The 25,638-nt window shown below is 35.6% G+C and overlaps 1 protein-coding gene across 1 annotated transcript; it reads left to right on the plus strand.

The window, feature by feature from the left end:
* Positions 1 to 8,039: 8,039 nt before the first annotated feature.
* Positions 8,040 to 11,731, plus strand: LOC101961965 (uncharacterized). Its single transcript, XM_078037273.1, is given in 3 exon segments — positions 8,040 to 8,091; positions 9,021 to 10,405; positions 10,407 to 11,731. Coding segments are annotated over 3 exon segments (1,590 nt in total). The 3' UTR covers positions 10,560 to 11,731.
* Positions 11,732 to 25,638: the final 13,907 nt, after the last annotated feature.

A 25,638-nucleotide genomic window follows, 5' to 3' on the forward strand; every position in this document is an offset into this window, starting at 1 on the left:
ATTTATTTTTTTAACTTTATAGAGTATCTTATGGTAGGGTCTATTCTGCATTAATAAGTTTGTTTCTTGTTTTTAGTACAAAGATTGGGTATTTGTTTATGTAGAAAAAAATGTTAAAGATTTTTTTTCTTTTTAGGTGTAACTTATCTTTTCTAAGTACTGATTACAATGTAGAGAATGAAAATGGTTTCTAAGTATTTTAGTGTTTTTGTCTAGGAAAAAACATATTTGAGAAAATAATTTTGTAAACTCTTATTGGATATTTTCTCTTTCTTTTTTTCCTAATGAGTGTAACATTAAAAGACGTCTTTAGTTACCAAGAAAATAACAAAATGTGACATATTCCATCAAAAAAAAGTATTGATGTCTCTATGTAATCCTTGGTCACCACTTGGTTTCCAATGAAATAACCTTGGGATTTGAAGAGAAAAGTGACAGTAGACATATGAAATTGGGTAGAAGTCAATGAAGCAAAGAATAGAGATAAGAGGTGCAAAATTAAAGAGGAATTCACATTTAAAAATGTTAATTAATAAGCTAAAATCTGACAGAAAATATTTTTTCAAACCTAGGTTTGTTTCAGTTCCAATCATTAAAGAGCATTTCATACCCTCTGTTTACCATGCATATCAATTATTTAAGCTCCTTCCTGTTCTTCACTGATCTCCCTACATTTCAATTAACAAAATATTGTAGGAAAATCAAAAGAAGAAGGGCTGGGGATGTGGCCCAAGTGGTAGCTCAGTTTCCTGGCAGGCATGCAGCCTGGGTTTGATTTTCAGCAACACATACAAACAAAGATGTGGTGTCCACTGAAAAAAATAAATATTAGAATTCATTCTCTCTCTCTCTCTCTCTCTCTCTCTCTCTCTCTCTCTCACTCTCACTCTCTCTCTCTCTCTCTCCCCCCACTCTCTCCCCCACTCTCTCTCTCACTCTCTCTCCCCCACTCTCTCTTTTTTTAAAAAAAAGAAAATCAAAAGAAGACACAGATAAGTGACAGGAAATGTGGCATAGTGACAAAGAGGCCAAACTGCCAAGCTTTATTTATATCAACAGGTTAATTTAGGTCATTGGCATCACTAGTATACACTGTTCACTTTATTACTAGGCAGATTACAAACTTAGCAACATTATGCAGCTTATATATCAGTTAAATACTAAGTTGCAATGTGCAGTGTTAGGAGTTTTGAGTAGCTCTCAAGAAAGTCCATTGTATAAACTTACTGTTTTATGGACAGATTTAGACTCAGTGAACCATTCTGCTTGTCTAAAAAGAGAGTTTCTTTATTCCAAGGAGTTGTGTGCCAGAGATTATGTTTCAGGCTGATAATACTCTAGTGCAGAGCCTTTTCAAGCAGGGCACTGCCATAGCAGCTTTACATTGCACATGTATTTAATTACTTGACTAGTTCCTAGGGAAAATTGCAGGGCATTCTAAGGCGGGGAAACAAACTCTTGTCCCCCCTACAAATTATTCCACAATGACTGTGAGGATATGCATAACCTGGCATTTATTTGCATTTGGAGGCTCCCTAGAAAATCTGCTCATTTCCAAATATCTCTAGGCAAACCATTGTAAGGTATTAATATTACAGAAGAGTTTCTTTAATATAATTTAAATATTTATTCATTCAAATTTTTCTCATCAGAACTTTATATGAATGCTTATATTGAATATTCTGTAAAGTTGTTTCACCATGTAATGAATAGCAGTATTTCACAATACCTACACCTAGTGGAAATGTAAGTATAGCTGATCAATGTGGTTTAAAGAAGAATTTTTAGGGCTGGGGCTGTAGTTTAGTGGCAGAGGACTTGCCTCACACATGTGAGGTATTGTGTTTTATCTTTAGCACTACCTAAAAATAAATGGATGAAATAAATGCATTCTATCCATCTATCGCTACAAAAATTAAAAGAAAGATTTCTATTGTAATACAATTATTCATAATATTGTAGGTAACATTTCTCTAATTCTTGTGTCTTTTTTGACTCTCATTCTTTAGAGACCTTCAGTGTTGTTCATTATGTTTTCTCACATTAGTGATACTGTTTTTGTTTTCATATCTATATGTAATAATTGAATAGAAATTATCATGACGTCACTTTAGGACAACATTAGGTAAAATTAAACTGCATGTGACCCATATGCCAATATTCAATCAAGTTTTCTATGCTTTTACTTACAAGTAAAAATATTACCCCTGTTTTATATATAATTGTATATTGCCTTGATTATTTACTCTGCTTTTGTGCTTAATCATGTAATATATCTAAAGTTTGTTTTATATATATATATATACACACACACACACACACACACACACACACACACACATACAAATACAGCTGATTGAACACAGAGGTTCTTGTAATATTGAGCTACATCATCACCCCCTTTTGACTTTTAGTTTGAAATAGACTCTTGCTAAGCGGCAAAAGGTTGGAATTATATTTCCATGTTTCAGCCTTCCAAGTAGCTAGAATTAATGGCATATTCATCATCTCTACATATATAAATCTTTTCTTTTTTCTAGGAGTAAGACATTAGCTTTTTAAATGTACCATAAAGATGTTTACAATTCTTTTATCTTTTATATATTTGTCAAATATGTAATTGTGGTCAAAAGTGTATATCTTTGCTGAACTTATTATCTTATATATTTTAAATTTACTGGTTAGTTCTGTTCATTTAAATTTTTTTGTAACATTTTTTTTCTAAAAAATTTTTATCACATTTTTTCTTCAAACAAGTTCTCCTTTTTCTTACTTTTTCATCCCTAATGCCATTCTTTTTGGTCTTTATATTTGGCTACAGTAGATATCTCTCAGAAGTAGAATTACCTGGTATTTTTTTGGTGTGGGGGTGTGAATTACTATTTTACTTAATATACTCTCCTGAATGTTGATCATTGTAGATATTATATAATTTATTATCTTTGAAAAGATTTCTAACTTTTTCATTTCAAATTGCCTTCATGTAGTCATTTGAAATGATATTTGATTTGCTTGCCACATTGGTCTCTTTTGAATGTTATTTAATGAGAATAGGTCTGTAAATATATTTTGATTTGACCATCAACTTGAGGGCTACTTGATATACTTTCAATTTTATTACCCATGGCTTTCTCATTTAACCTCATTCCAGTGAATATTGTAGCTTTTATTATTTTATATCAGGAATTATTTTTTAAATTTTTTAATATGTATAGTTATTGATGTACCAAGAATATTCTAAAGAATTGTTCAAATAACTTATTTTGTTTACACAAAAATAATATTGATTGTTTGGTATTACATAGTCTTCTTAGATTTTGGGGGGTGCTACTGGCATTTTTTTTAAGAACAGGTGGTTAACCACTGAGCCACATCAACAGCTCTTTTTGGGGAAGGGTACTGGGGATTGACCTCAGGGGCACTTGTCCACTGAGCTACATCTAAAGCCCCATTTTTAAATTTTACATAGAATCATGGTCTCCTTGATTTGCTTAGCACCTTGCTGTTTATGAGGCTGGCTTTGAACTCACAATCCTGCTGTTTCAGTCTCCCAAGCTTCTTGAATTACAGGTGTATATTACTGTGCCTAGCTGGCAGCTGTTTTTATATTTTATTTTGTGACAGTGCCTAGGTAAGTTGCTTAGGGCCTTGCTTAATTGCTGAATGTGGTTTAAACTCATATTCATAAATTTTGAATATCACTTTCACTTTTACTTTCCAACTTACTATTTTATGTTACAAAGCAACTTCAATATTTTAATGTATTTAACATTTGTTTTGTATTTTTAACCTGATGTCTTTGGAACAATATTCCATACACTATAAAGAAGATTGCCTCTGTAAACCTAATTAGTTTTTAATGCTTTTTGAAGTATTTTCATTCCCTGAGTAATAATGCAATGATTTATTTTTTTATTTACATCAACTGGGGATAGATGTATCCTACTATTACTGTGTTGCTTTTTATGCTGTTGAATTTTCTTCTGTGATTTCTTTCTATATATAAAAAATATGATTGGAGTTACAAATATTTCAACTATGATTGTATTCCAGTGATTAGTCATATTTATCTTTATGGTATTGTACTTTGTTTCTCACTTATATAATTATCATAACCTATGCAATTTTGAATGTAATATTTGTTATATCTTTTTGTTTTTAGACTTTTGTGACCTTATATCTTAAGAAAACATTATGTAGATTTGCATCTGACATAGTTAATATATTTTTATGTTTAATCTTGTTAATCACATTGTTTTCTGTTTAGTTTTTTACAAATTAGTTTATTTCTACTTAAATTCCTGATGAGAACTTATTTCTGTAGATTTCAAATTTTGTTGATTTTTTTATAAATTTTTCTACTATGAAAAAAAACTGCCTTAATTTGTATTTCATAGATTTTATGGTGATTATTTTATTTTATTACCTTCAATGTTTATTTTATCATTACTTTTGAATTATATAAAAGTATATAGGATCTCACTGAGGTGCTTTGTGCCTTACCATTGCTGAGTCTGTCTTTGAACTTATGGTGCTCCTGCATCAGTCTCCCCAGATACTGGGATTACAGTCATGTACCACATCTTCCAGCAGTACCTGTGTATTTTAATTAATTCTAGCCTTTGATATATTTTCTTCCTCAAATTTCTAATTTATGAGACTGTGTGTGTGGGGGTCGTGCTGGGGATTAAGCCCATTCTTTTGAATGTGAGGCAAGAATTCAAACATGTTACCTGTGTCCCCAGCCTGAGACATGGTTTTTAAAAGAATATTTTTAGTATATAATTTCTAACTTTTTGTTGCTATTTTTTCTAATTTTTTTTTCAATTTTCTACATTGATATTTAGTTCATTAAATACATTTCAGGTGGTTTTCTGGCATTACTTAGATAATTAACAACATCAATTTTTGAACTCTCAATTACTAGTATTACATTGTTTGTTTGCTTGAGTTGATTATACTTTTTATTGTGTGAGCTATTATTTTCATTGGGATATTTCTATCCAAAATCTGTTCAATTAGATCATTATAGTCATTTCGGAAAATATTTGGAAGTTACGAAGTAAACAAAAAAAAAGGTGATGTGCAATGATATATAAATTTAATTCCATATAACTGGAAAGCTGAGACAGTGGAATGCCAGTTTAAAATAAATTTCATCATCTTTTTAATAAACTGTCTTTAAAAAAAAGTATATAGATATAGATACAGATATAGATATAGAGAAATGCCTGTGGATCTAGTTTGGTGGTAGAATACCCCTGTGTTCTCTTATGAAATAATGCCCCCAAAGATAAAAATATAAATAAACAAATAAGAGATATTCATTCCCTGAAACACTTGAGTCACAGGTGGATTCTGAATATGTTGAAGTGAAGGGCTATTTTGACATTGTTGTAGTAATATTAGTCAGTTTGCATTTTGTCCTCATCTGTGGTGCTATAATTTCTTAAGATAATTTTCAAAATTCTCAAGGTTTTTGTCATCATGTTGTAGTAAATTCTATGTATTTCTTGAGTAATAATCACCTTGAGTCATACTGTTCTGTTGCTATTCCCCCCCACTTTAATAAAGTTTTATATAATTGCAGAGTTATTCACCATAGTAAATGAAATAACTTTCTATTCTTTTTTTAGGTATGTCTTCTAATAAAAATCAAGAATTTTCAGGGGAGCAAGAAATACAATATTTTTTGCAAAACTTGAAAAAGCAAAGGTATGGAAAGCAGGACAGTTAATACTTGGTTTTAAACAAGAAATTGAAATTGAAAGAGAGGGAAGTTCAGAAAATTTGTCTTAATGAATTGAAAAAAAACATGAAAATTATTTATTCAAAAAATTACAAGTTCATCAGGTTATATTATTACAAAAATCTCAGAAGACTGACTGCTCATCTTGTGCCATTCAGTTTTTCTTTCATTAAAACTTTAAATTGCACTATTGTAATTGTAAAAGTTTTACTACTCAGTATTTTTTGTAAAACCACTTGCAATGCACAATATTTTAAATTGCAAAAACACGTATCAAATTACATTTACACAATGTTTACAGGGCAATATGAAGCTGTCTCTTAAAAATACCTTTAGAATAATAAAGACTCAACCAGTATTCTCAGCGTTAGAAATAGGATTAGAATAGAAATAGGCATTTTAATGGAAAAAAACTCAAAAAGTTATAAAATGCTTATAGTCAGTTATGTTTTTAAAAGTTTTAATAATCTCTACATAAGCGCAGGTTAGAGAAAAGTGTACAGATCATTAATTTAAAGTTGCAGCATTCTAATCTGTCTTTTTTATAATGTAATAAAAAGAGATTTTCTACACAGTATAGAAAAATTGTCTATAATTTAAACACATGCATACTATTTCTACTTAAAAGAAATACATGCAGATTAAGGAAATGCTGAAACAAGCCTTAGTAAGACATTTCTGTTTAAAAGAACAATTCAATAATTAAATGTGCTTACAGTGAAAGTTTGTTAGGTATTGCTTTTAAATGAAATAATTAAGCAAAAAAAAAATAAGAAGAGAAGCAGTTGAATCTTACTAAAACACATCAAATAAGCATATAGCTCATCTGTCATGTATGACAATCCAAACACAGAAATGTCCCAGGAACTTTTAGCACAGTCTCCCAGAAAGACCACAGCCAAAATGTCTTGCAGGAATCACACCCCAAAAGCAGACATGAGGGTCTTGTGAGAATTGTGGAAGGCTTCTGACACTTTTCTGGGATCTTGCTAAGAGGTATAAAACAAGCCTGAGATAGAAGTAGTAGGGATGGTGTGGGGCAAATGAAGAACAATGAGGGGCATAAGCTAATAATTGTATAACCCTTTGAGAAAAGTAAAGCAGCCACAGTCATGATTTAAGACAACCTTTGAATGAGGAATGGCTTACCATTAAACTTCTCCTCTGTAAGAAAAAAAAAAAAAAGATTTATAATGTCTTTGTCATTTAATGATTCTGTCTACCATTGCAGAAGCCCACTTTTTTAGTACCTTCTCCACGAAACTTGATAGTTTGAGTCAAAGGTGCTTGTAAATATTTATTTATAATTTTAATTCAAATTGAAGCAGTCTGTGTGTAGTTACCAATGTATTTATGGCTCATAAGTTAGCATAAGTACTCCATGTCATGGGACATCAAGCATCCCACCTGAGTAATTTCTTTTTTGGAAGGTGATGAGCCATCTGAAAAAAAAAAATAAATATCTGAAATAATTAGTAAAGGAATATAAAATCAGGCAAAAACTTATGTTAAAAGCGGTAAAACATCTTATAGATTCTCTAGACCACATAAGTTCTGAAAAACAATTGCTAGATAATTTTTCCAGTTCTTTATTTAAGGGAGTGTGCATCAAAGTAGGAATAAGATTTCAACGGGAAGAGTCTTTCTTGAGACAGGTTCATTGCCATTCTGACATGTCTCACCCATCTCTGTGATGCTAAGTGGCTATATGGCTCCAATGGATGATACCATCTCCAATGCCATGCTTAATTTAGACAAAACTAGGTAGTATATAACGTGTACTGAATAGTCTCAAACCAGCTGGATTTCAACTGTGAGTTCCTAGATACCAGACTTTTTACCTAAAGGCTTCCATGCTTTTTTTTTTTAATTTCATGCACAGTTTATAGATATCTTTCAGCAGCTCCATCTGACATGCACTGCTTCATCTTTTATATCAACAGGGATTTTGACCAGACTCCAAGTGAATATCCCAAAACATCTATGCATTTTTGTGGTTTTGGTTGGAATGAGAAAAACTTTCTTAATGTGAGAAACAGAGACTTCCTGGATCCTATACAAGTCCCTAAAGAAATAAATCCTGTTGCCATTAGATTTTTCTGAGGCCCTAGCTCTACTTATCTGTGCATCTCAAGGAATATGTTTTCAACAAATCAAAAGTATTCTCTAACTTATTTCAATAAGCTAGTTACATAGAAAGAATTTTAAAAACACCCTCAGTGATAGATATTTTTTCTGGAAAGTTGAGCAGCCAAGCTCAGATGAAATTTGCTCTTTGGCTTAATAAAGAATGCTCTGGCACATCAGGGCAATAATATGTCCCGGTACCTGCAGGATTCCCCACAAATTAAAACTAGACAATAGTTTGTTGGAGGAAAGGTGGAACTGTAGGGATGTGGGGCATTGGCTAAGCTGGTGAGAGACAAGAACACATTTGGCAGTCACATTTTAGGACCTGTGTGTTCTTTTAAACATTTTTGAACAGCATTTGTAATTATACTGTTTCTCTAAAAAATGAAAAATTTGCAACGGAGTCTATTTCATGCTTTAGTTAGTCACTGGAATAATTTAAAATTCACCATTGAGTAAATATACACAAATATTTCTTTAGACAAGATAGAATAAAAAGAAGGAGAAGAAGAAATTTCTGAGTTTTAGTAGTCTCTCTGACTGTTACTTTACAAAAATGATGAAATGAACAGTTTCTCCTTGTTGCAATGCATGGAATTATAATGATTGTGGGAGTATTTGTACTTACCTAATATTGCTTAATTTAAAAGTAGAAAGAATTTTGAAAACACCCTCATTGATACTCAGAGAGACCTATATTTATGATAAATCTGTTAGGACCTGTAGACAGTCTCTACGCTAGGTAATTCGCAGCATAATAGATTTGGTGTAAAACAATGAAAATTCTGTGAAAGTCATTAAAATTTTCTTCTTTTTTTAAATCCTAGAAATCACCCATGTGATCGTTTAAAAGAGCTTTACAATGAGAAAAGTGAAAAAGTTTTTAATCCATACCCAAAATTTATTTATCCAAGCTTTTATAATCAAAAGACAAATTACAGCTATAAGGTATGTGAAATCATTTTTAATAAAACTACAAGAATTTCTGACCTCCAGAGAATTAATATTGGTGGGAAGCTCTACAAGTTAAAAAAATATGTAAAAGCATGTAAAAATTCCTCAGTTCTTTATGAGAGCTGTGATAAATCCTCCATAAGTAAAGAATGTGAAAAATATTTTACTCAAATTCTATGTGTTACTAAAAACAATAGGCTTTACAATGGAGATAAACCTTACAAATTGAAGAAATGTGAAAATGTATTTAAGTGTTTCTCAAACCTCTCTAAACGCTACAGTAATCATACTGGAGAGAAAATCTGGAAATGTAAAGAAAGTGTCAAAGCTTTTAATAAAAAATCACCCCTTCCTGAACACCAGAAAATTTATACTGGAGAAAATCCATACAAATGTAAAGAATGTGGCAAAGCTTTTAATAAAAAACCATGCCTTAGTCAACACCAGAGAATTCATACTGGAGAAAAGCCATACAAATGTAAAGAATGTGAAAAAGCTTTTAATCGAAAATCACACCTGACTGAACACCAGAGAGTTCATACTGGAGAAAAGCCATACAAATGCAAAGAATGTGGCAAAGCTTTTAATAAAAATTCAAACCTTACTGAACACCAGAGAATTCATACTGGAGAAAAGCCATACAAATGTAAAGAATGTGGCAAAGCTTTTAATCAAAAATCATGCCTTAGTCAACACCAGAGAATTCATACTGGAGAAAAGCCATACAAATGTGAAGAATGTGGCAAAGCTTTTAATCAAAAATCAAAACTTACTCGACACCAGAGAATTCATACTGGAGAAGAGCCATATAAATGTGAAGAATGTGGCAAAGCTTTTAATAAAAAATCATGCTTTATTCAACACCAGAGAATTCATAGTAGAGAAAAGCCCTACAAATGTAAACAATGTGAGAAAGCTTTTAATCGAAAATCACACCTGACTGAACACCAGAGAGTTCATACTGGAGAAAAGCCATACAAATGTAAAAAATGTGAAAAAGCTTTTAATCGAAAATCAAAACTTACTCGACACCAGAGAGTTCATACTGGAGAAAAGCCATACAAATGTAAAGAATGTGGCAAAGCTTTTAGTAAAAAATCAAACCTTACTCAACACCAGAGATGTCATACAAGAGAAAAGCCATACAAATGCAAAGAATGTGGCAAAGCTTTTAATAAAAAATCAAAACTTACTCAACACCAGAGAATTCATACTGGAGAAAAGCCATACAAATGTGAAGAATGTGGCAAAGCTTTTAATAAAAAATCATGCCTTACTCAACACCAGAGAATTCATACTGGAGAAAAGCCATACAAATGCAAAGAATGTGAAAAAGCTTTTAATCGAAAATCACACCTGACTGAACACCAGAGAGTTCATACTGGAGAAAAGCCATACAAATGTAAAAAGTGTGGCAACGCTTTTAATCAAAAATCAAAACTTACTCGACATCAGAAAGTTCATACTGGAGAAAAGCCATACAAATGTAAAGAATGTGGCAAAGCTTTTAATAAAATGTCAGAACTTACTCGACACCAGACAGTTCATACTGGAGAAAGGCCATACAAATGTGAAAAAAAGTGACAAAGCTTTTAATCAAAAATCACACCTTACTCGACACCGGAGGCTTCATAGTGGAAAAATGCCATATAAATGTAAAGAATGTGGCAAAGCTTTTAATAAAAAATCATGCCTTACTCAACACCAGAGAATTGATACTAGGTAGAAACCATACAAATATCTATGATGTAGCAAAGCTTCTAATTGAAGGTCACTCCTTAGTCAACACCAGAGACTTCTTATGGGAGAAAAGCCATACAAATTTGAGATTGTGGCAAAGATTAATCAAATATAACTTATTTGACATCAGAGAATTAATATTAGAAAAAAGCCATACAAGTTTAAAGAATTTGGCAAAGCTCTTTATCAAATATTACACATTTCTCAACACCAGAGAATTCATACTGGGGAGAAAACATAAAAATGCAAAGAATGTGGCAAAGCTATTCTATTAGGAAAAGTATTGTTGTTCACCAAATATTCATACTGGATAAGAACAATGTAAATGTTAAGAATGTGGCAAATTTTAAGTATGCTTCAAGTGTTAACAAGAAACCGATCATTCATAATTGCAACAATTCTCACAAATCCATAGATTGTAAAAGTCTTTTCCTGTAAGGTCAAACCTCATTGGTCACCATAAACTTTATACTGGGAAGAACAATTACAATTGTCCAGAGATAGCTCCACAGCACTGACTCCCCATAGAATTCCAACCCTTGCCCAACTGGCCATTATTCATTAGCCAGTGGAAGTCGGCAGGAAGCATGATTGGATCCTCCGGCTTCTTTCCTTATGTGAACCTCTCTAGGTTCAATTGTCATTTCCTCCGTTTCTCTGTATTGATTGAATTCAAATCATCTTTTTTTTATTCAAAAGCTATATTTGGACTTAAAGGCCTATTTGTACCAAACCAAAACATTAATAAAATTATTTTATGCCTGAAGTCTATGATCACATCAATATTTTTCCCATAATCTCAGCTGGACAGAATAGTCCTATGTCAATGTCTTATTTCTTTTATTTTATTTTGGGTGTTTACCGAGGATTAATTTCAGGTACACTCATCCACTAAGCAACATCCCAGCCCTATTTTTTATTTATTTAGAGACACAATTTCATTGAGTTGCTTAGGGTATTACTTTTACTACTAATACTGGGTTTGAACTTGTAGTTATCCTGCCTCAGCCTCCTGCACTACTTAGATGCAAAACCAGTTTCAGCAATTTCACATGAATCTAAGCAACTTAGGAAGATCCTAACTCTAAATAAAAAGATTTGGGGATGTGTCTTAGTGGTAGAGAGCACTTTGGTTTGATCCCTAGTACAAAAAAAAAAAAAAAAAAAAGACAAAGAGGCTCAGGTTTTGTGGTCATCAGACTGAGTTTATGGTGTACATAAGTCTGAACAATTGCATTATTTAAAATTTTTTTAAAAAAATTATACTAGCTATAGTTACTTAGTGATCACCATAGTGCTATAAAGCACAGATATCTCCACTAACTTTTACTATCACAGAAGTACCTCCATAATAATCCCACAATATTAAGATGATGCCTCTGTTGATGCAGGGATTCATTTGGTAGCCTTTGTTCAATTACTCTCTCACAACAGGTGTGCACTTAACCCCTGAAAGTTTCAGTAATTCAGACTCAAAAATCATGCCTTACTCAACACCAGAGAATTCATACTGGAGAAAACCCATACAAATGTAAAGAAGGTGGAAAAGCTTATAAGAAATATTATCGGGTGTGGTAGACACGTCACACCAATTGGAGGAGGGGCAGAGCAGAGCCACCACCCATGCCCGCAAGGTAGGCAGACCTGTGACTGACCGGCAGATCAGGCCCAGTGGCCTGCCGGCGTGGTAGACACGTCACTTCAATTGGAGTAGGGGCACAGCAGAGCCTTCGCCTGCGCCCGGGACAGGCCCAGCGACCTGCCAGCGTGGTAGACACGTCACCCCAATTGGAGTAAGGGCAGAACAGAGCTAACGCCCGCACCTGCAAGGTAGGCAGACCTGCGACCAACCGGCAGAACAGACCCAGCGGCCTGTCAGCATGGTAGACAGGTCACCCCAATTGGAGGAGTAGCACAGCCGCTGACCGCCCTGTAAGGGAGAGTATTCAACTATACAAGAGCAATATAAATATATAAGTGGAAAATTTCAAAAAAACAACAGTTTCACCAAGCAGAAAGAAACATGAGCAGTATGAAACGACAAGGAAAGAAAGGACCACAAGCAATGCAGGTCAAATCAACTTTAGAAGAGGTAATAGCTGCAGCAAATGAAATGTCAGATAAAGAATTCAGGATATACATGCTTCAGATGATCTGGAGTCTCAAGGAAGACATTAGACAGCAAAACCAGACAATGAAAGATCACTTCTACAATGAACTACACAAACAAATCCAAGAACCAAAAGATCAACTATACAGGGAGGTAGAGGTAATAAAAAACAAACAGAAATCCTAGATGCAGGAAGCAATAAACCAACTTCAAAACTCAATTGAGAATACTACCAGCAGAGTAGAACACTTAGAAGATAGAACATCAGACAATGAAGACAAAGTATTTCAACTTGAAAAGAACATAGACAGCTCAGCAAGACTGTTAAGGAACCATGAGCAGAACATCCAAGAAATATGGGATAACATAAAGAGACCAAACTTAAGAGTCATTGGGATACAGGAAAGTATAGAGCTCCAAACCAAAGGAATGAGCAATCTATTCAATGAAATAATACGAGAAAACTTCCCAGACTTGAAGAATGAGACAGAATCCCAAATCCTAGAAGCCTACAGGACGCTGAATGTGCAAAATCATAAGAGATCCACACCTAGACACATTATAATGAAGATGGCCAGCATACAGAATAAGGAGAGAATTTTAAAAGCTACAAGAGAAAGGAAGTAGATTACATTTAGGGGTAAACCAATCAGGATAACAGCTGATCTTTCAACACAGACTCTGAAAGCTAGAAGATCCTGGAATAACATATTTCAAACACTGAAAGAAAATGGGTTCCAACCAAGAATCGTGTATCCAGCGAAATTAAGCTTCAGGATGGAAGATGAAATTAAAACCTTCCACAATAAACAAAAGTTAAAAGAATTTGCTGCTAGAAAACCATCTCTTCAAAACATCCTTGGCAAAACATTTCAGGAAGAGGAAATGGAAAATAACAATGAAAACAAACAGTGGGAGGTAGGACAGTAAAGGGGGGAAATAATCAAAGAGGAAAACAAACCATGTTTAGTAACATAAATAAACAAATATGGCTGGAAGAACAAACCATATCTCAATAGTAACTCTAAATGTTAATGGCTTAAACTCACCAATTAAGAGACACAGGCTAGTTGAATGGATCACAAAACAAGACCCAACAATATGCTGCCTACAGGAGACGCATTTGATAGGAAAAGATATACATAGATTGAAGGTGAAAGGTTTGGAAAAATCATCACTCAAATGGACTTCAGAAACAAGCAGGAGTGTCTATAGTCATATCAAATAAAATAGATTTCAAGCCAAAGTTAATCAAAAGAGATAAAGAGGGACACTACATACTGCTCAAGGGAACCATACACCAAGACATAACAATCATAAATATATATGGCCCAAACAACGGTGCAGCTATGTTCATCAAGCAAACTCTACTCAAATTCAAGAATCTAATAGACCACCATACCATAATCATGGGAGACTTCAACACACCTCTCTCACCACTGGACAGATCTTCCAAACAAAAGTTGAATAAGGAAACTATAGAACTCAATAACACAATTAATAACCTAGACTTAATTGACATATATAGAATATACCACCCAACATCAAGCAGTTACACTTTTTTCTCAGCAGCACATGGATGCTTCTCAAAAATAGATCATATATTATGTCACAGGGTAACTCTTAGACAATATAAAGGAGTAGAGATAATACTATACATCTTATCTGATCATAATGGAATGAAACGGAAAATCAACGATAAAAGAAGAAAGCAAAAATCATGCATCACTTGGAGAATGAACAATAGGTTACTGAATGATCAATGGGTTATAGAAGACATCAAGGAGGAAATTAAAAAATTCTTAGAGATAAATAAAAACAGAGACACAACATATTGGAATCTAAGGGACACATTGAAAGCAGTTCTAAGAGGAAAATTCATTGCTTGGAGTTCATTCCTTAAAAAAGGAAAAAACCAACAAATAAATGATCTCATACTTCATCTCAAAATCCTAAAAAAAGAAGAGCAAAACAACAGCAAAAGAAGTAGAAGGCAAGAAAAAATTAAAATCAGAGCTGAAATTAATGAAATCGAAACAAAAGAAATAATTGAGAAAATTGACAATACTAAAAGTTGGTTCTTTAAAAAAATAAATAAAATTGACAGACCCTTAGCCATGCTAATGAAGAGAAGAAGAGAGAGAATTCAAATTACTAGCATACAGGATGAAAAAGGCAATATCACAACAGACACTTCAGAAATACGGAAGAAAATCAGAAATTATTTTCAATTCTTATATTCCAATAAAATAGAAGATAGTGAAGGCATTCAGAAATTTCTTAAGTCATATGATCTGCCCAGATTGAGTCAGGAGGATATAGACAACATAAACAGACCAATATCAATTGAGGAAATAGAAGAAACCATCAAAAGACTTCCAAATAAGAAAAGCCCAGGACCAGATGGGTATACAGCAGAATTTTACAAAACCTTTAAAGAGGAACTAATACCAATACTTTTCAAGCTATCTCAGGAAATAGAAAAAGAGGGAGAACTTCCAAATTCATTCTACGAGGCCAACATCACCCTGATTCCTAAACCAGACAAAGACACTTCAAAGAAAGAAAACTACAGACCAATATCTCTAATGAACCTAGATGCAAAAATCCTCAATAAAATTCTGGTGAATCCGATTCTCAAACATAAAAAAAATTGTGCACCATGATCAAGTAGGATTCATCCCTGGGATGCAAGGCTGGTTCAATATACGGAAATCAATAAATGTTATTCACCACATCAATAGACTTAAAAATAAGAACCATATGATCATCTCAATAGATGCAGAAAAAGCATTCGACAAAGTACAGCATCCCTTTATGTTCAAAACTCTAGAAAAACTAGGGATAACAGGAACATACCTCAACACTGTAAAAGCAATCTATGCTAAGCCTCAGGCTAGCATCATTCTGAATGGAGGAAAATTGAAGGCATTCCCTTTAAAATCTGGAACAAGACAGGGATGCCCTCTCTCACCACTTCTGTTCAACATAGTTCTCGAAACACTGACCAGAGCAATTAGACAGACAAAAGAAATTAAAGATATTAAAATAGGAAAAGAAGAACTTAAATTATCACTATTTGTGGATGACATGATTCTATACCTAGCAGACCCAATAGGGTCTACAAAGAAACCATTAGAGTTAATAAATGAATTTAGCAAAGTGGCAGGATATAAAATCAATACACATAAATCAAAGGCATTCCTGTATATCAGCAACAAATCCTCTGAAATGGAAATGAGAAAAAACACTCCATTCACAATATCCTCAAAAAAAATAAAATACTTGGGAATCAACCTAACAAAAGAGGTGAAAGACTTATACAATGAAAACTACAGAAACCTAAAGAGAGAAATAGAAGAAGATCTTAGAAGATGGAAAAATATACCCTGTTCATGGATAGGCAGAACTCACATCACCAAAATGGCGATATTACCAAAAGTTCTCTATAGGTTTAATGCAATGCCAATCAAAATCCCAACAGCATTTCTTGTAGAAATCGAGAAAGCAATCATGAAATTCATATGGAAAAATAAAAGACCCAGAATAGCAAAAACAATGCTAAGCAAGAAGTGTGAATCAGGCGGTATACCGATACCAGACTTCAAACTGTATTACAGAGCAATAGTAACAAAAACAGCATGGTACTGGTACCAAAACAGGCGGGTGGACCAATGGTACAGAATTGAGGACACAGAAACTAATCCACATAACTACAATTATCTTATATTTGATAAAGAGGCTAAAAGCATGCAATGGAGGAAGGATAGCATCTTCAACAAATGGTGCTGGGGAAACTGGAAATCCATATGCATCAAAATGAAACTGAATCCCTTTCTCTAGCCATGCACAAAAGTTAACTCAAAATGGATCAAGGAGCTTGATATCAAATCAGAGACTCTGTGTCTGATAGAAGAAAAAGTTGGCTGTGATCTACATACTGTGGGGTCGGGCTCCAAATTCCTTAATAGGACACCCAAGCACAAGAGTTAATAATTAGAATCAACAAATGGGACTTACTCAAACTAAAAAGTTTTTTTCTCAGCAAAAGAAACAATAACAGAGGTAAATAGTAAGCCTACATCCTGGGAACAAATCTTTACTCCTCACACTTCAGATAGAGCCCTAATATCCAGAGTATACAAAGAACTCAAAAAATTAGACAATAAGATAACAAATAACCCAATCAACAAATGGGCCAAGGACCTGAACAGACACTTCTCAGAGGAGGACATACAATCAATCAACAAGTACATGAAAAATGCTCAACATCACTAGGAGTCAGAGAAATGCAAATCAAAACCACCCTAAGATACCATCTCACTCCAGTAAGATTGGCAGCCATTAGGAAGTCAAACAACAAGTGCTGGCGAAGATGTGGGGAAAAGGGTACACTGGTTCATTGTTGGTGGGACTGCAAATTAGTGCAGCCAATTTGGAAAGCAGTATGGAGATTTCTTGGAAAGCTGGGATTGGAACTACCATTTGACCCAGCTATTCCCCTTCTCAGTCTATTCCCTAAAAACCTAAAAAGAGCATGCTACAGGGACACTGCTACATCGATGTTCATAGCAGCACAATTCACTATAGCAACACTGTGGAACCAACCTAGATGCCCTTCAATAAATGAATGGATAAAAAAAATGTGGCATTTATACACAATGGAGTATTACTCTGCATTAAAAAATGACAAAATTATAGATTTGGAGGGAAATGGATGGCATTAGAGCAGATTATGCTAAGTGAAGCCAGCCAATCCATAAAAAACAAATGCCAAATGTCTTCTTTGATATAAAAAGAGTAACTAAGAACAGAGTAGGGATGAAGAGTATGAGAAGAAGATTAACCTTAAACAGGGATGAGAGGTGGGAGGGAAAGCGTGAGAGAAGGGAAATTGCATGGAAATGGAAGGAGACCCTCAGGGTTATAGAAAATTACGTACAAGAGGAAGTGAGGGGAAATGGAAAAATAATACAAGGGGGAGAAATGAATTACAGTAGAGGGGGTAGAGAAAGGAGGGGAGGGGAGGGGAGCGGGGATAGTAGAGGATAGGAAAGGCAGCGGAATACAACAGACACTAGTATGGCAATCTGTAAATCAATGGAAGTGTAACTGATGTGATTCTGCAATCTGTATACGGGGTAAAAATGGGAGTTCATAACCCACTTGAATCAAAGTGTGAAATATGATATGTCAAGAAGTATGTAATGTTTTGAACAACCAACAATAATAAAAAAAAGAAATATTATGCCTTATTAAAAACCAGAGAACTCATACTGGCAGTGGTTACACCCAGTGGAAATTGGGCATTCTAGAGGCAGTTTTATTTTCAAGTAGGGAATGGGATTACTAAACATCATCATGATGGGCAAGCCTCTTACCAAAAACAAGCCTTTATTCTCTAAGTTTTACCATGCTGAGGCTCAGGGTAGATCATACGTGCTGAAAAAAAAAAACTGTTATTTTTCTAATTTATTTTTTCTCCCAGTGCTTTAAGCACAATGATTGTCTCCCAGTAGTGAGGAAGGGAGGAAAGAAACAAGAGAGGGAGCAGAAGGAGACACACAGCATATTATCACAAGAAACCTAAAGCCTTCAGGCAGGAGAATTATTAATTTGGGCCTGATTGTGGTGCTAATAACACTCTGTCAAAGAGTTCTACCAATCTTACCAAACTTACCAGTCTTGGGTCACTTGTCAGTATCAAGCCAGATGCCCCTACTTGAACAACAGGCAAGATTCTTCCTTAGCAGAAACACCATTGAGTAAGCAGTCTTTTCACCTCTTCTTTTCCAAGAATGAATTGTGAGTCATTGAGGACTTCACCTGCATTCTTGTGCACGTGCGCACATGTGCACGCGCGCGCACACACACACACACACACAAATTAATATTCAGGCCATCAGAATCTGCAACCCCAGGCTGGAGCTGGTGACCTGGGACATTATCTTGCCATCTCCAAGAAAAACCTTTGACTTCTGATCCTGTACATTCCAGAATTTTTTGTGCAGTGTTTCACTTTCCCTTTCCAAGATGCCATCCGAGATAAAAAAAAAGCTAGAGTGAGATTCAAAGCCTTTTCACTGCCATCTTCTCTGTATCTGAGTAGTCTTTTCTTGTCCCATACAACCTGAGTTTGTGCCAGGCAGTTATCACCTGGTGTCAAATTGAGGATAAAAAGACAGAGGAGAGATTGTTGAAAGGCATCAGAATTCTCTGCTCTGCTGGCTCACTGAAAGACACTCTATTAAAACAAAGAGTGCTGTTGCTCTGCAGTCACTCAAGGCTGCATAGGGTCCATTAAGCAAAAAAAAAAAATGATCACAAACACAGTTCCTTACTTGAGGGAGCAGAGACCAAGCCTCTAGAAGAACCTACAGAGTCATTTTCTTTCTTTTTTTTTTTCCTGGAAATAGAAAGTACTTGTGTTACCAAGGCCTTTTACAGTTGTGACTCTCTTCTTTGACAATGGTGCTTTGCTTACCATCAAGGGGATAAATTCTTAAACTGTTTATGTGTGTGTGTGTATGTTGAAGGCAGAGGAAGTTACTGTGGATTTAACTCAAGAGCATTTTACAGCTATTCTACTATACCTGAAGAAGATCCCTAGATGTGTCTTCGAAATTTTACTGTGAGCCAGAATCTCACTAAATTGTTCAGGCTGACCTTGAACTTACAATCCACCAGCTGCAGTCCCTTGAATCACTTGATTTATAGGTATGGACCACCTCACCCAGGCATGCATCACTTCACCCAGTCATGACTTTCTGGAGAGAGGTAGTTTTTAGAAATAGTCAGCCATCTTCCCAAGTTGTTCATGTCAAAATTAACTAATATATTTATCATACTACCAATATCCTTCTAATTTTGCTCCCAGCATCCAAAGTCAGTCTTTGTGTGATATAATAATGGCATGTCCAGTTACCATAATAACAGAGATGGCTCATGCCCCCTAAAGCTCACTGAAAATATAATAACCCTAAATCCACTTATGCTGTATCATCTTTTCTTCCTGTGCAAATAGAAGAAAGTCTCTTTTACATGTTCTCCATCACCTCCCACACCCCTATCTCCTGACCAACCCTGGAGCTTCCCAAATGGCTCTTCACTACTGCTTATAGAAAGCTGTAGCTCTCTGTGACAGTGCATGTGTTCATGTGCATCTCCTATATATGATTAAAACAAACCCTAAGGACTCTTACAACAATGGAAAATCTATAAACCTCCTCAAAATGGCCAGAACAACTGCATCTGTAACCTGTACCACTTAGACTTGGTCATATGGAGGAACCGAAGCCCTGCTTTCTGTTAGGCTTTCCCCATCTTAGTGCTGGGGAACACAAAAGGCTTTCAGAGGTGGGAGGAAAGGAAGGGCTCTGCACCTGGAATGTGGGAATTGTGCAGGCACTATTCCTGTTGCATACAGTCTCTTCCAGCATTGTTGTAAATGTGGGTTGCAGAAGAGGTACATTAGCAGATAATGTCCACAATAGTCTGGAGTAGAGCTAGGCTTAGATTCAAATTGGAGATATCTTTTCACCTTCTCAGTTACCCTCCTTATAAACACTTTAAAGCATCAAAAAAAGGCAGGCTATATGTTCTGGGTGTTCATAAAACAGAGTATACCTTTCAGGAGAAGAAAATATTGTCTCTACTTTTCTTTTCCAAATTGGTATTATTAGGGCCTATGACCATACCTCTGCCACTATCAGGACTTCAGGCTGTGGGCAAATAGTCAGCCTTTCCTGTATGAGGAGGAGGACCTGCACCATTTTAAATAAATTTCCTGCTACAGTACTATAGTTGTACTGTAGTCAAAGACCCTGGCTTCATATCACTTCCTGGAATCTGCAGTAAAAACTGCCTCAGCATAGGGACACTTCAGGAACTCTGATAGGAGCAACCAAGAGAATCCCCCAGCCACCTACAGAATGCCTCCACTGGCAAAAAAAAAAAAAAAAAAAAAACACTCTCCATCTAGTGGTCTTATCGGGCAACTGTGGGGATCTGCACATCATGAGCCAGAAACCTTATTTAAGAAAACCATGGTCCATCCAATCATGGCTACAGTGCAGTAACATAGCCCTTAGAGATTTTTAAATTTTTTTTAATATTTTGTTTTTAGTTTAAGGTGGATGTAATTTTTTTTAAATTTTATTTTTTATGTGGTGCTGAGGATCAAATCGAGTGCCTCATGCATGCTACAAGAACACTCTTCCACTGAGTCGCAAATCCAGCCCCCTTTAGTTTTTAAACAAGAGATTAGGTATCACTTTAATCTCTGGAACAGAAGTAAAGGTTAAAATGTTTACAGGGATTGACTCTTAGCTGTGGGTGTTGTGGTTGAAGGTCTTAATGAGGTCATTGCAACAGTATTCCATGAACATCTCAGCAGTGGAGATCAATGCACCCAGCCCCTTGGATCTCAGGGTCTGTCAGCCAGGGCTGAAACTAGAAAATTTTGGATGCAGGTCATTAAGGTGTAAGTTAATGAGGTCATAATAACTTTTTTTGTAAAGTGCTGAAAAAAAATTGTCCTTGGAGGAGAGACCAAATCAGGGCACAGATTGTAAGCCCCAACCATGCAACTGAATGGATCATAAATATTAAGATTTGCGAGCCACTCTGAATCTCATATAATAAAGCTGAGCTGCAACCTGAGAACCCACATTTCTATCCAGTTTTCTGGTAAAACTGATGTTTGTCTAGGGCCTAATCTTTGGGACGTAGGATCAACAACAATATGATTTAGGCTAAACTACTTCTTGCTGAATGATAGGGGACAGATGTGAGCGGTGAGAGCATGAGGTTCAGAGAATAATTCTATAAAGTGAGGGTCACTGTGCTAACCCCCACATGCTTTTCTCTTCATGAAGAAATTAACCTGCTACCCTGCCTGCCTTAAGTGGACGTGGTAGATCACATTTATCAGTAAACTGTTATCGGCAGGAGAAAGTCAGGTATAAAATAAATGTCCATAAGAGGAAGCCATGTAACCCTAATAAGGGAACTTTTGTGACTCTTTCCACATACCAGATTCTGAAACCCAGAGAGATAAAAATATTTTACCTAGCTCTAAAATCTACAAGAATTTATGGTTAAGAATCCAATTAGAATCAGTTGCATTGGCCAAGGTGACCTAAAGTTATCATAGCAGTGGGGACTTGACAGTGGGATGCCATCCAGCAGTCAGTTCAAAGTTAAGTAGTAGGCCTGTGTGGGACTCTTTGGAAACTTATGTGGGGTATCCAACAAAAGTGGATTGTATGAAAGGCACACTTTCTTTCTCCCCTCTCAGAGGATCCATTGTCTACTATTAGATTGTCATCTTTCCTTGTTTATCTATTCAATAAATTCATGCCTGTTATTCTGAGTGAAATGTCTGAAATCTTTCTGACTTAGTTATAAGAATTAGAGTTTGAAAGGGGGCCTTTTTACTCTCTCAGTTTATAAGAAGTCACCAACCTTGTATCATTAAACATTTACAAAGTTCTCATGATCTACATTAAGCTTGCTCCAGCTACACTTTCAAGATTTACAAAGTTGTAGTCTCCAGCTCTTTAAGGAAAAGCCAAAAGATAGAGCTAAGATCAGCTAAGATAAAGCTAAATGGTGTGACTGTCTTTTTCCTCACACTCTAGTGGTTAGGACCACCAGGCGATAAGTTTGAGCCCAGTTCCTGTGCAGCAAAGACCTTTGTTTCCCATTTCTGCATCCAAATTACCAATGAGGTTAGAATGGTCATACACAGTATGTGAGGCCAGATATGAGAAGTTTTCACAAGACAGATGTGCATTTTCACCTCTTTCAAATAAAGATTTGCATGTGAGGTGTTTTATGCTAGAAACTCACCAAAACAAATGGTAAGCCTGTGCACTGGACAACCATAATTTCATCAGAGGATCAGTTCCATCCTGTATCTCTAGCATAAGGGGCTCTGGTAAATGCTTGGCTCAATAAACTACTCTTAGTTTAGAAATAAGCAATAATTTGATCTCCACCCACAAATTCTGTTCAGCCTATTCAAACCACTAGTACATGTAGCCAATCAGAAGTTATCCCTGCTCAAGGAACACTCAAGAAACTGGAATCCATAACCTGGCTTTACCTGTTCTACTCACTCAAGAAATGTAACTCAGTTGATATGGTTTTTAGTACGCATTGTAGAACTAGTAAAAAAAAATAATGTGCGTGAAACTAGAAACAAATTATTGGTTATAAATATATAACAGTAAAACAAAGAAACAAACAAAAAACAACACTTTCAGAGTTAGAGTTAGTTTATCCACTGAGCAATATCCCCAGCCCCATTTTGTATTTTATTTAAAGACAGAGTTGCTTAATACCTTGTTATTGCTGAGGCTGGCATTGAACTCAGGATGCTCCTTCATCAGCCTCTAGAGCCATTCAAATTACAGGCATGTGCTACTGCACCTGGCCCCAAATTTGTTTTCTTTTACACATAAAATATCTGTGGATAGATGTGACTGAGGCACATCTGACTTCAGGAATCAGTGTCTTTTAATCTCTCACTTTCAATTTTATTTTCTGGCCTCCCCTGTAGTCATAGTTGGCAATAAACTTTTCATGCTCACTTTCTATTTTTATTGGTAGCCCTCTGGAAGAGTATGTTCAGACCAGCTCAAACCCACTTTGCAGGTTATGAGCCTCTTGTTCAGGGGGCTTCATGCTATGAATTCCTTGTCTGGGTAACCTGTCTGACTCACCCCACATGAAGCGGAAAGCAGAAGGGGATTCCCAGGAAAAAAACACAAGCAATTTCTGGAAGAAAAAATAGATACTGGTGATAAATAACACATCAGACTCCCTTCTGATATCCAGGGAATCCATTGTCTATACTGTAAAGCTGAGAATCTATGTTAGTTCATGACACCGTCCAAGCACTCAGGGCTCAGAACATCTTCACTTTATAAATGAGGAGACTAGAGCTCACAGGGAGTTTAAACTTCCTGTCAAAAGCCATTGGCCTTTAAAGTGGTAGACCTGAATATGAAGACAAATCCAGACTGTTTTGAATCAGTGTTGACCTCCCAGCTCAAGGCTACTCTCCATCAAGTACAAGAAGATTATCATTGGCATAGAGGAGGAAGAGAGGAGGCAGGAAAGATAAAAATCCCCTGATAGAACTTCACATAGACCCTGTACTGGTAAGTTTGTTCCTGAGTTTGGAAGGTTTTCTGCCTTCTAATATCTTCTAGTGTTTGATAAACATATATATTTCCACATCACCTTCCTAATTTTTGCATTCATATTGTTTTTTTTTTGTTCAATTATTTTTCTTAAGTCAACTTCCCTGGTATACTTACAAAAATGTCCTCAAAACCTTAAGTGTTTGTGGCAGTTTTAAACCAAAATGAGTAATGTTTGCCTCAAATAAAGATTACATTAAAACTCCATGAAAGAATTTAATAAAACGCTAGCCATCTGTTCACCATTTAATATCATTTCACAACTGAGGTAGGGTCTTCTGAATCAATTTGAATAATTAGAGCTACCAGGTCACAGAAGAACACAAACGACCACTATGCTTCTTCTCCATATGCAGTTTTCTATTTCTGTAATTTCCTCTGAACTCTAAGAGCAAGTCAAAGGAAGTACCAGGTCCTCTAAACCAGGATTCCAGGTTATCCTACCCCAAATGTGGCCAAGTCTTCACACATTTCCTCAGGCACTAGATCCTGGCCACTGCACCCCCTAGTTTCTGAACACATACTTTTATAGGTGCATAAATTTATTCAGGGGCCTTGGTTTCTTCCAGCACTATTTTGTGTGAACACTGTATTGTGTTGTAACTCCCATTTTACCTTTAGTGTGATTATTGCTTTAAGTGCCCTGGGAAGAAGTCACCAGGTTTGCAAGGTGTATCCAGGAAGCCAGGCAGTGCTAGGCCATGCACATCTTTTCCCACTTTTCTTCTGCCTATCTGCTGCACAAATGTCTGACTTAGACCAATTTTCAGGGGAAGACACAGAGGATACCAACCCCAGAGTAAAAAAGGGCCTTTGAGAGTAAGAACAAACACCAGTCACTGTGAAAAGAAAAAAAGTCAGTCCTCAGGGACCTGGTCTAACTATCTTGCACAAACAGCTAGGACAGAGCTGTATTTGATCAATATTTCCTGATTCCTTGCACAAAGTTTTCTTTTATTCAACTGAGATTATTTCTATCACAAATGACATTGATCTCCTTTCTCTAAGGACAGAGTGTTCAAACTTCTCATTGTAAAATTGTCTAGTCTGTGGAACAGCCATATAGTCATAATTACTTTCTCTCACCTAGGAGATGAACCATGTGATCTCCTAGAAGCTAATGATCCTATAGAAATAGAAATAAAATTTACAAAAACTTGAAAAAAAGGATATAGAGAGCCCCACCACACCTTGCCCTCATCCTGAAGACTCCAAGACATTTCATCTTGTGGATGGAGAAGGCTTCATGTGATTGCATAAACCAGAAGGCTGCACATAAAGTACATTTCCTCTGTCTCAGAAAGCAATATGAAGTCATTGTGGTTTGAACTCTTTCCTCTCACAGTTGGCCACTCAGATCCCTTCTGCTCAGCCCTGTTTCACAACTGGGTTTCAGTCTGGCTCTCTCAGTGATGGTAAGGGTCATCCTTAGGAGGTCAATGCATCCCACCTTCTCAAAATCTGTACAACTACACCAGAAAGATAGCTGAGTATGGGTGAGAGACAAAAAGAGTCTAAGAAGTTGAGGTCCCAACAATTTAAGGACAGATATTCTCCCATAAACCTCGACTTCCATGAAAGTGTGGTCTTGTGAAAAGGGAAGGGAGAGGAAAGAAATCATTCCCCAATCAAGAAAACTTCCTCTACACTCACTTCTTGTATTATTATTTAGCATAAGATGTTTATTATCATTATTTTTAGAATGGCTAAAAACTATAAGAAACCCAATCGCCCAATATAGCAAT

This window comes from Ictidomys tridecemlineatus, unplaced genomic scaffold (assembly GCF_052094955.1).
Source record: "Ictidomys tridecemlineatus isolate mIctTri1 unplaced genomic scaffold, mIctTri1.hap1 Scaffold_696, whole genome shotgun sequence".
NCBI lineage: Eukaryota > Metazoa > Chordata > Mammalia > Rodentia > Sciuridae > Ictidomys > Ictidomys tridecemlineatus.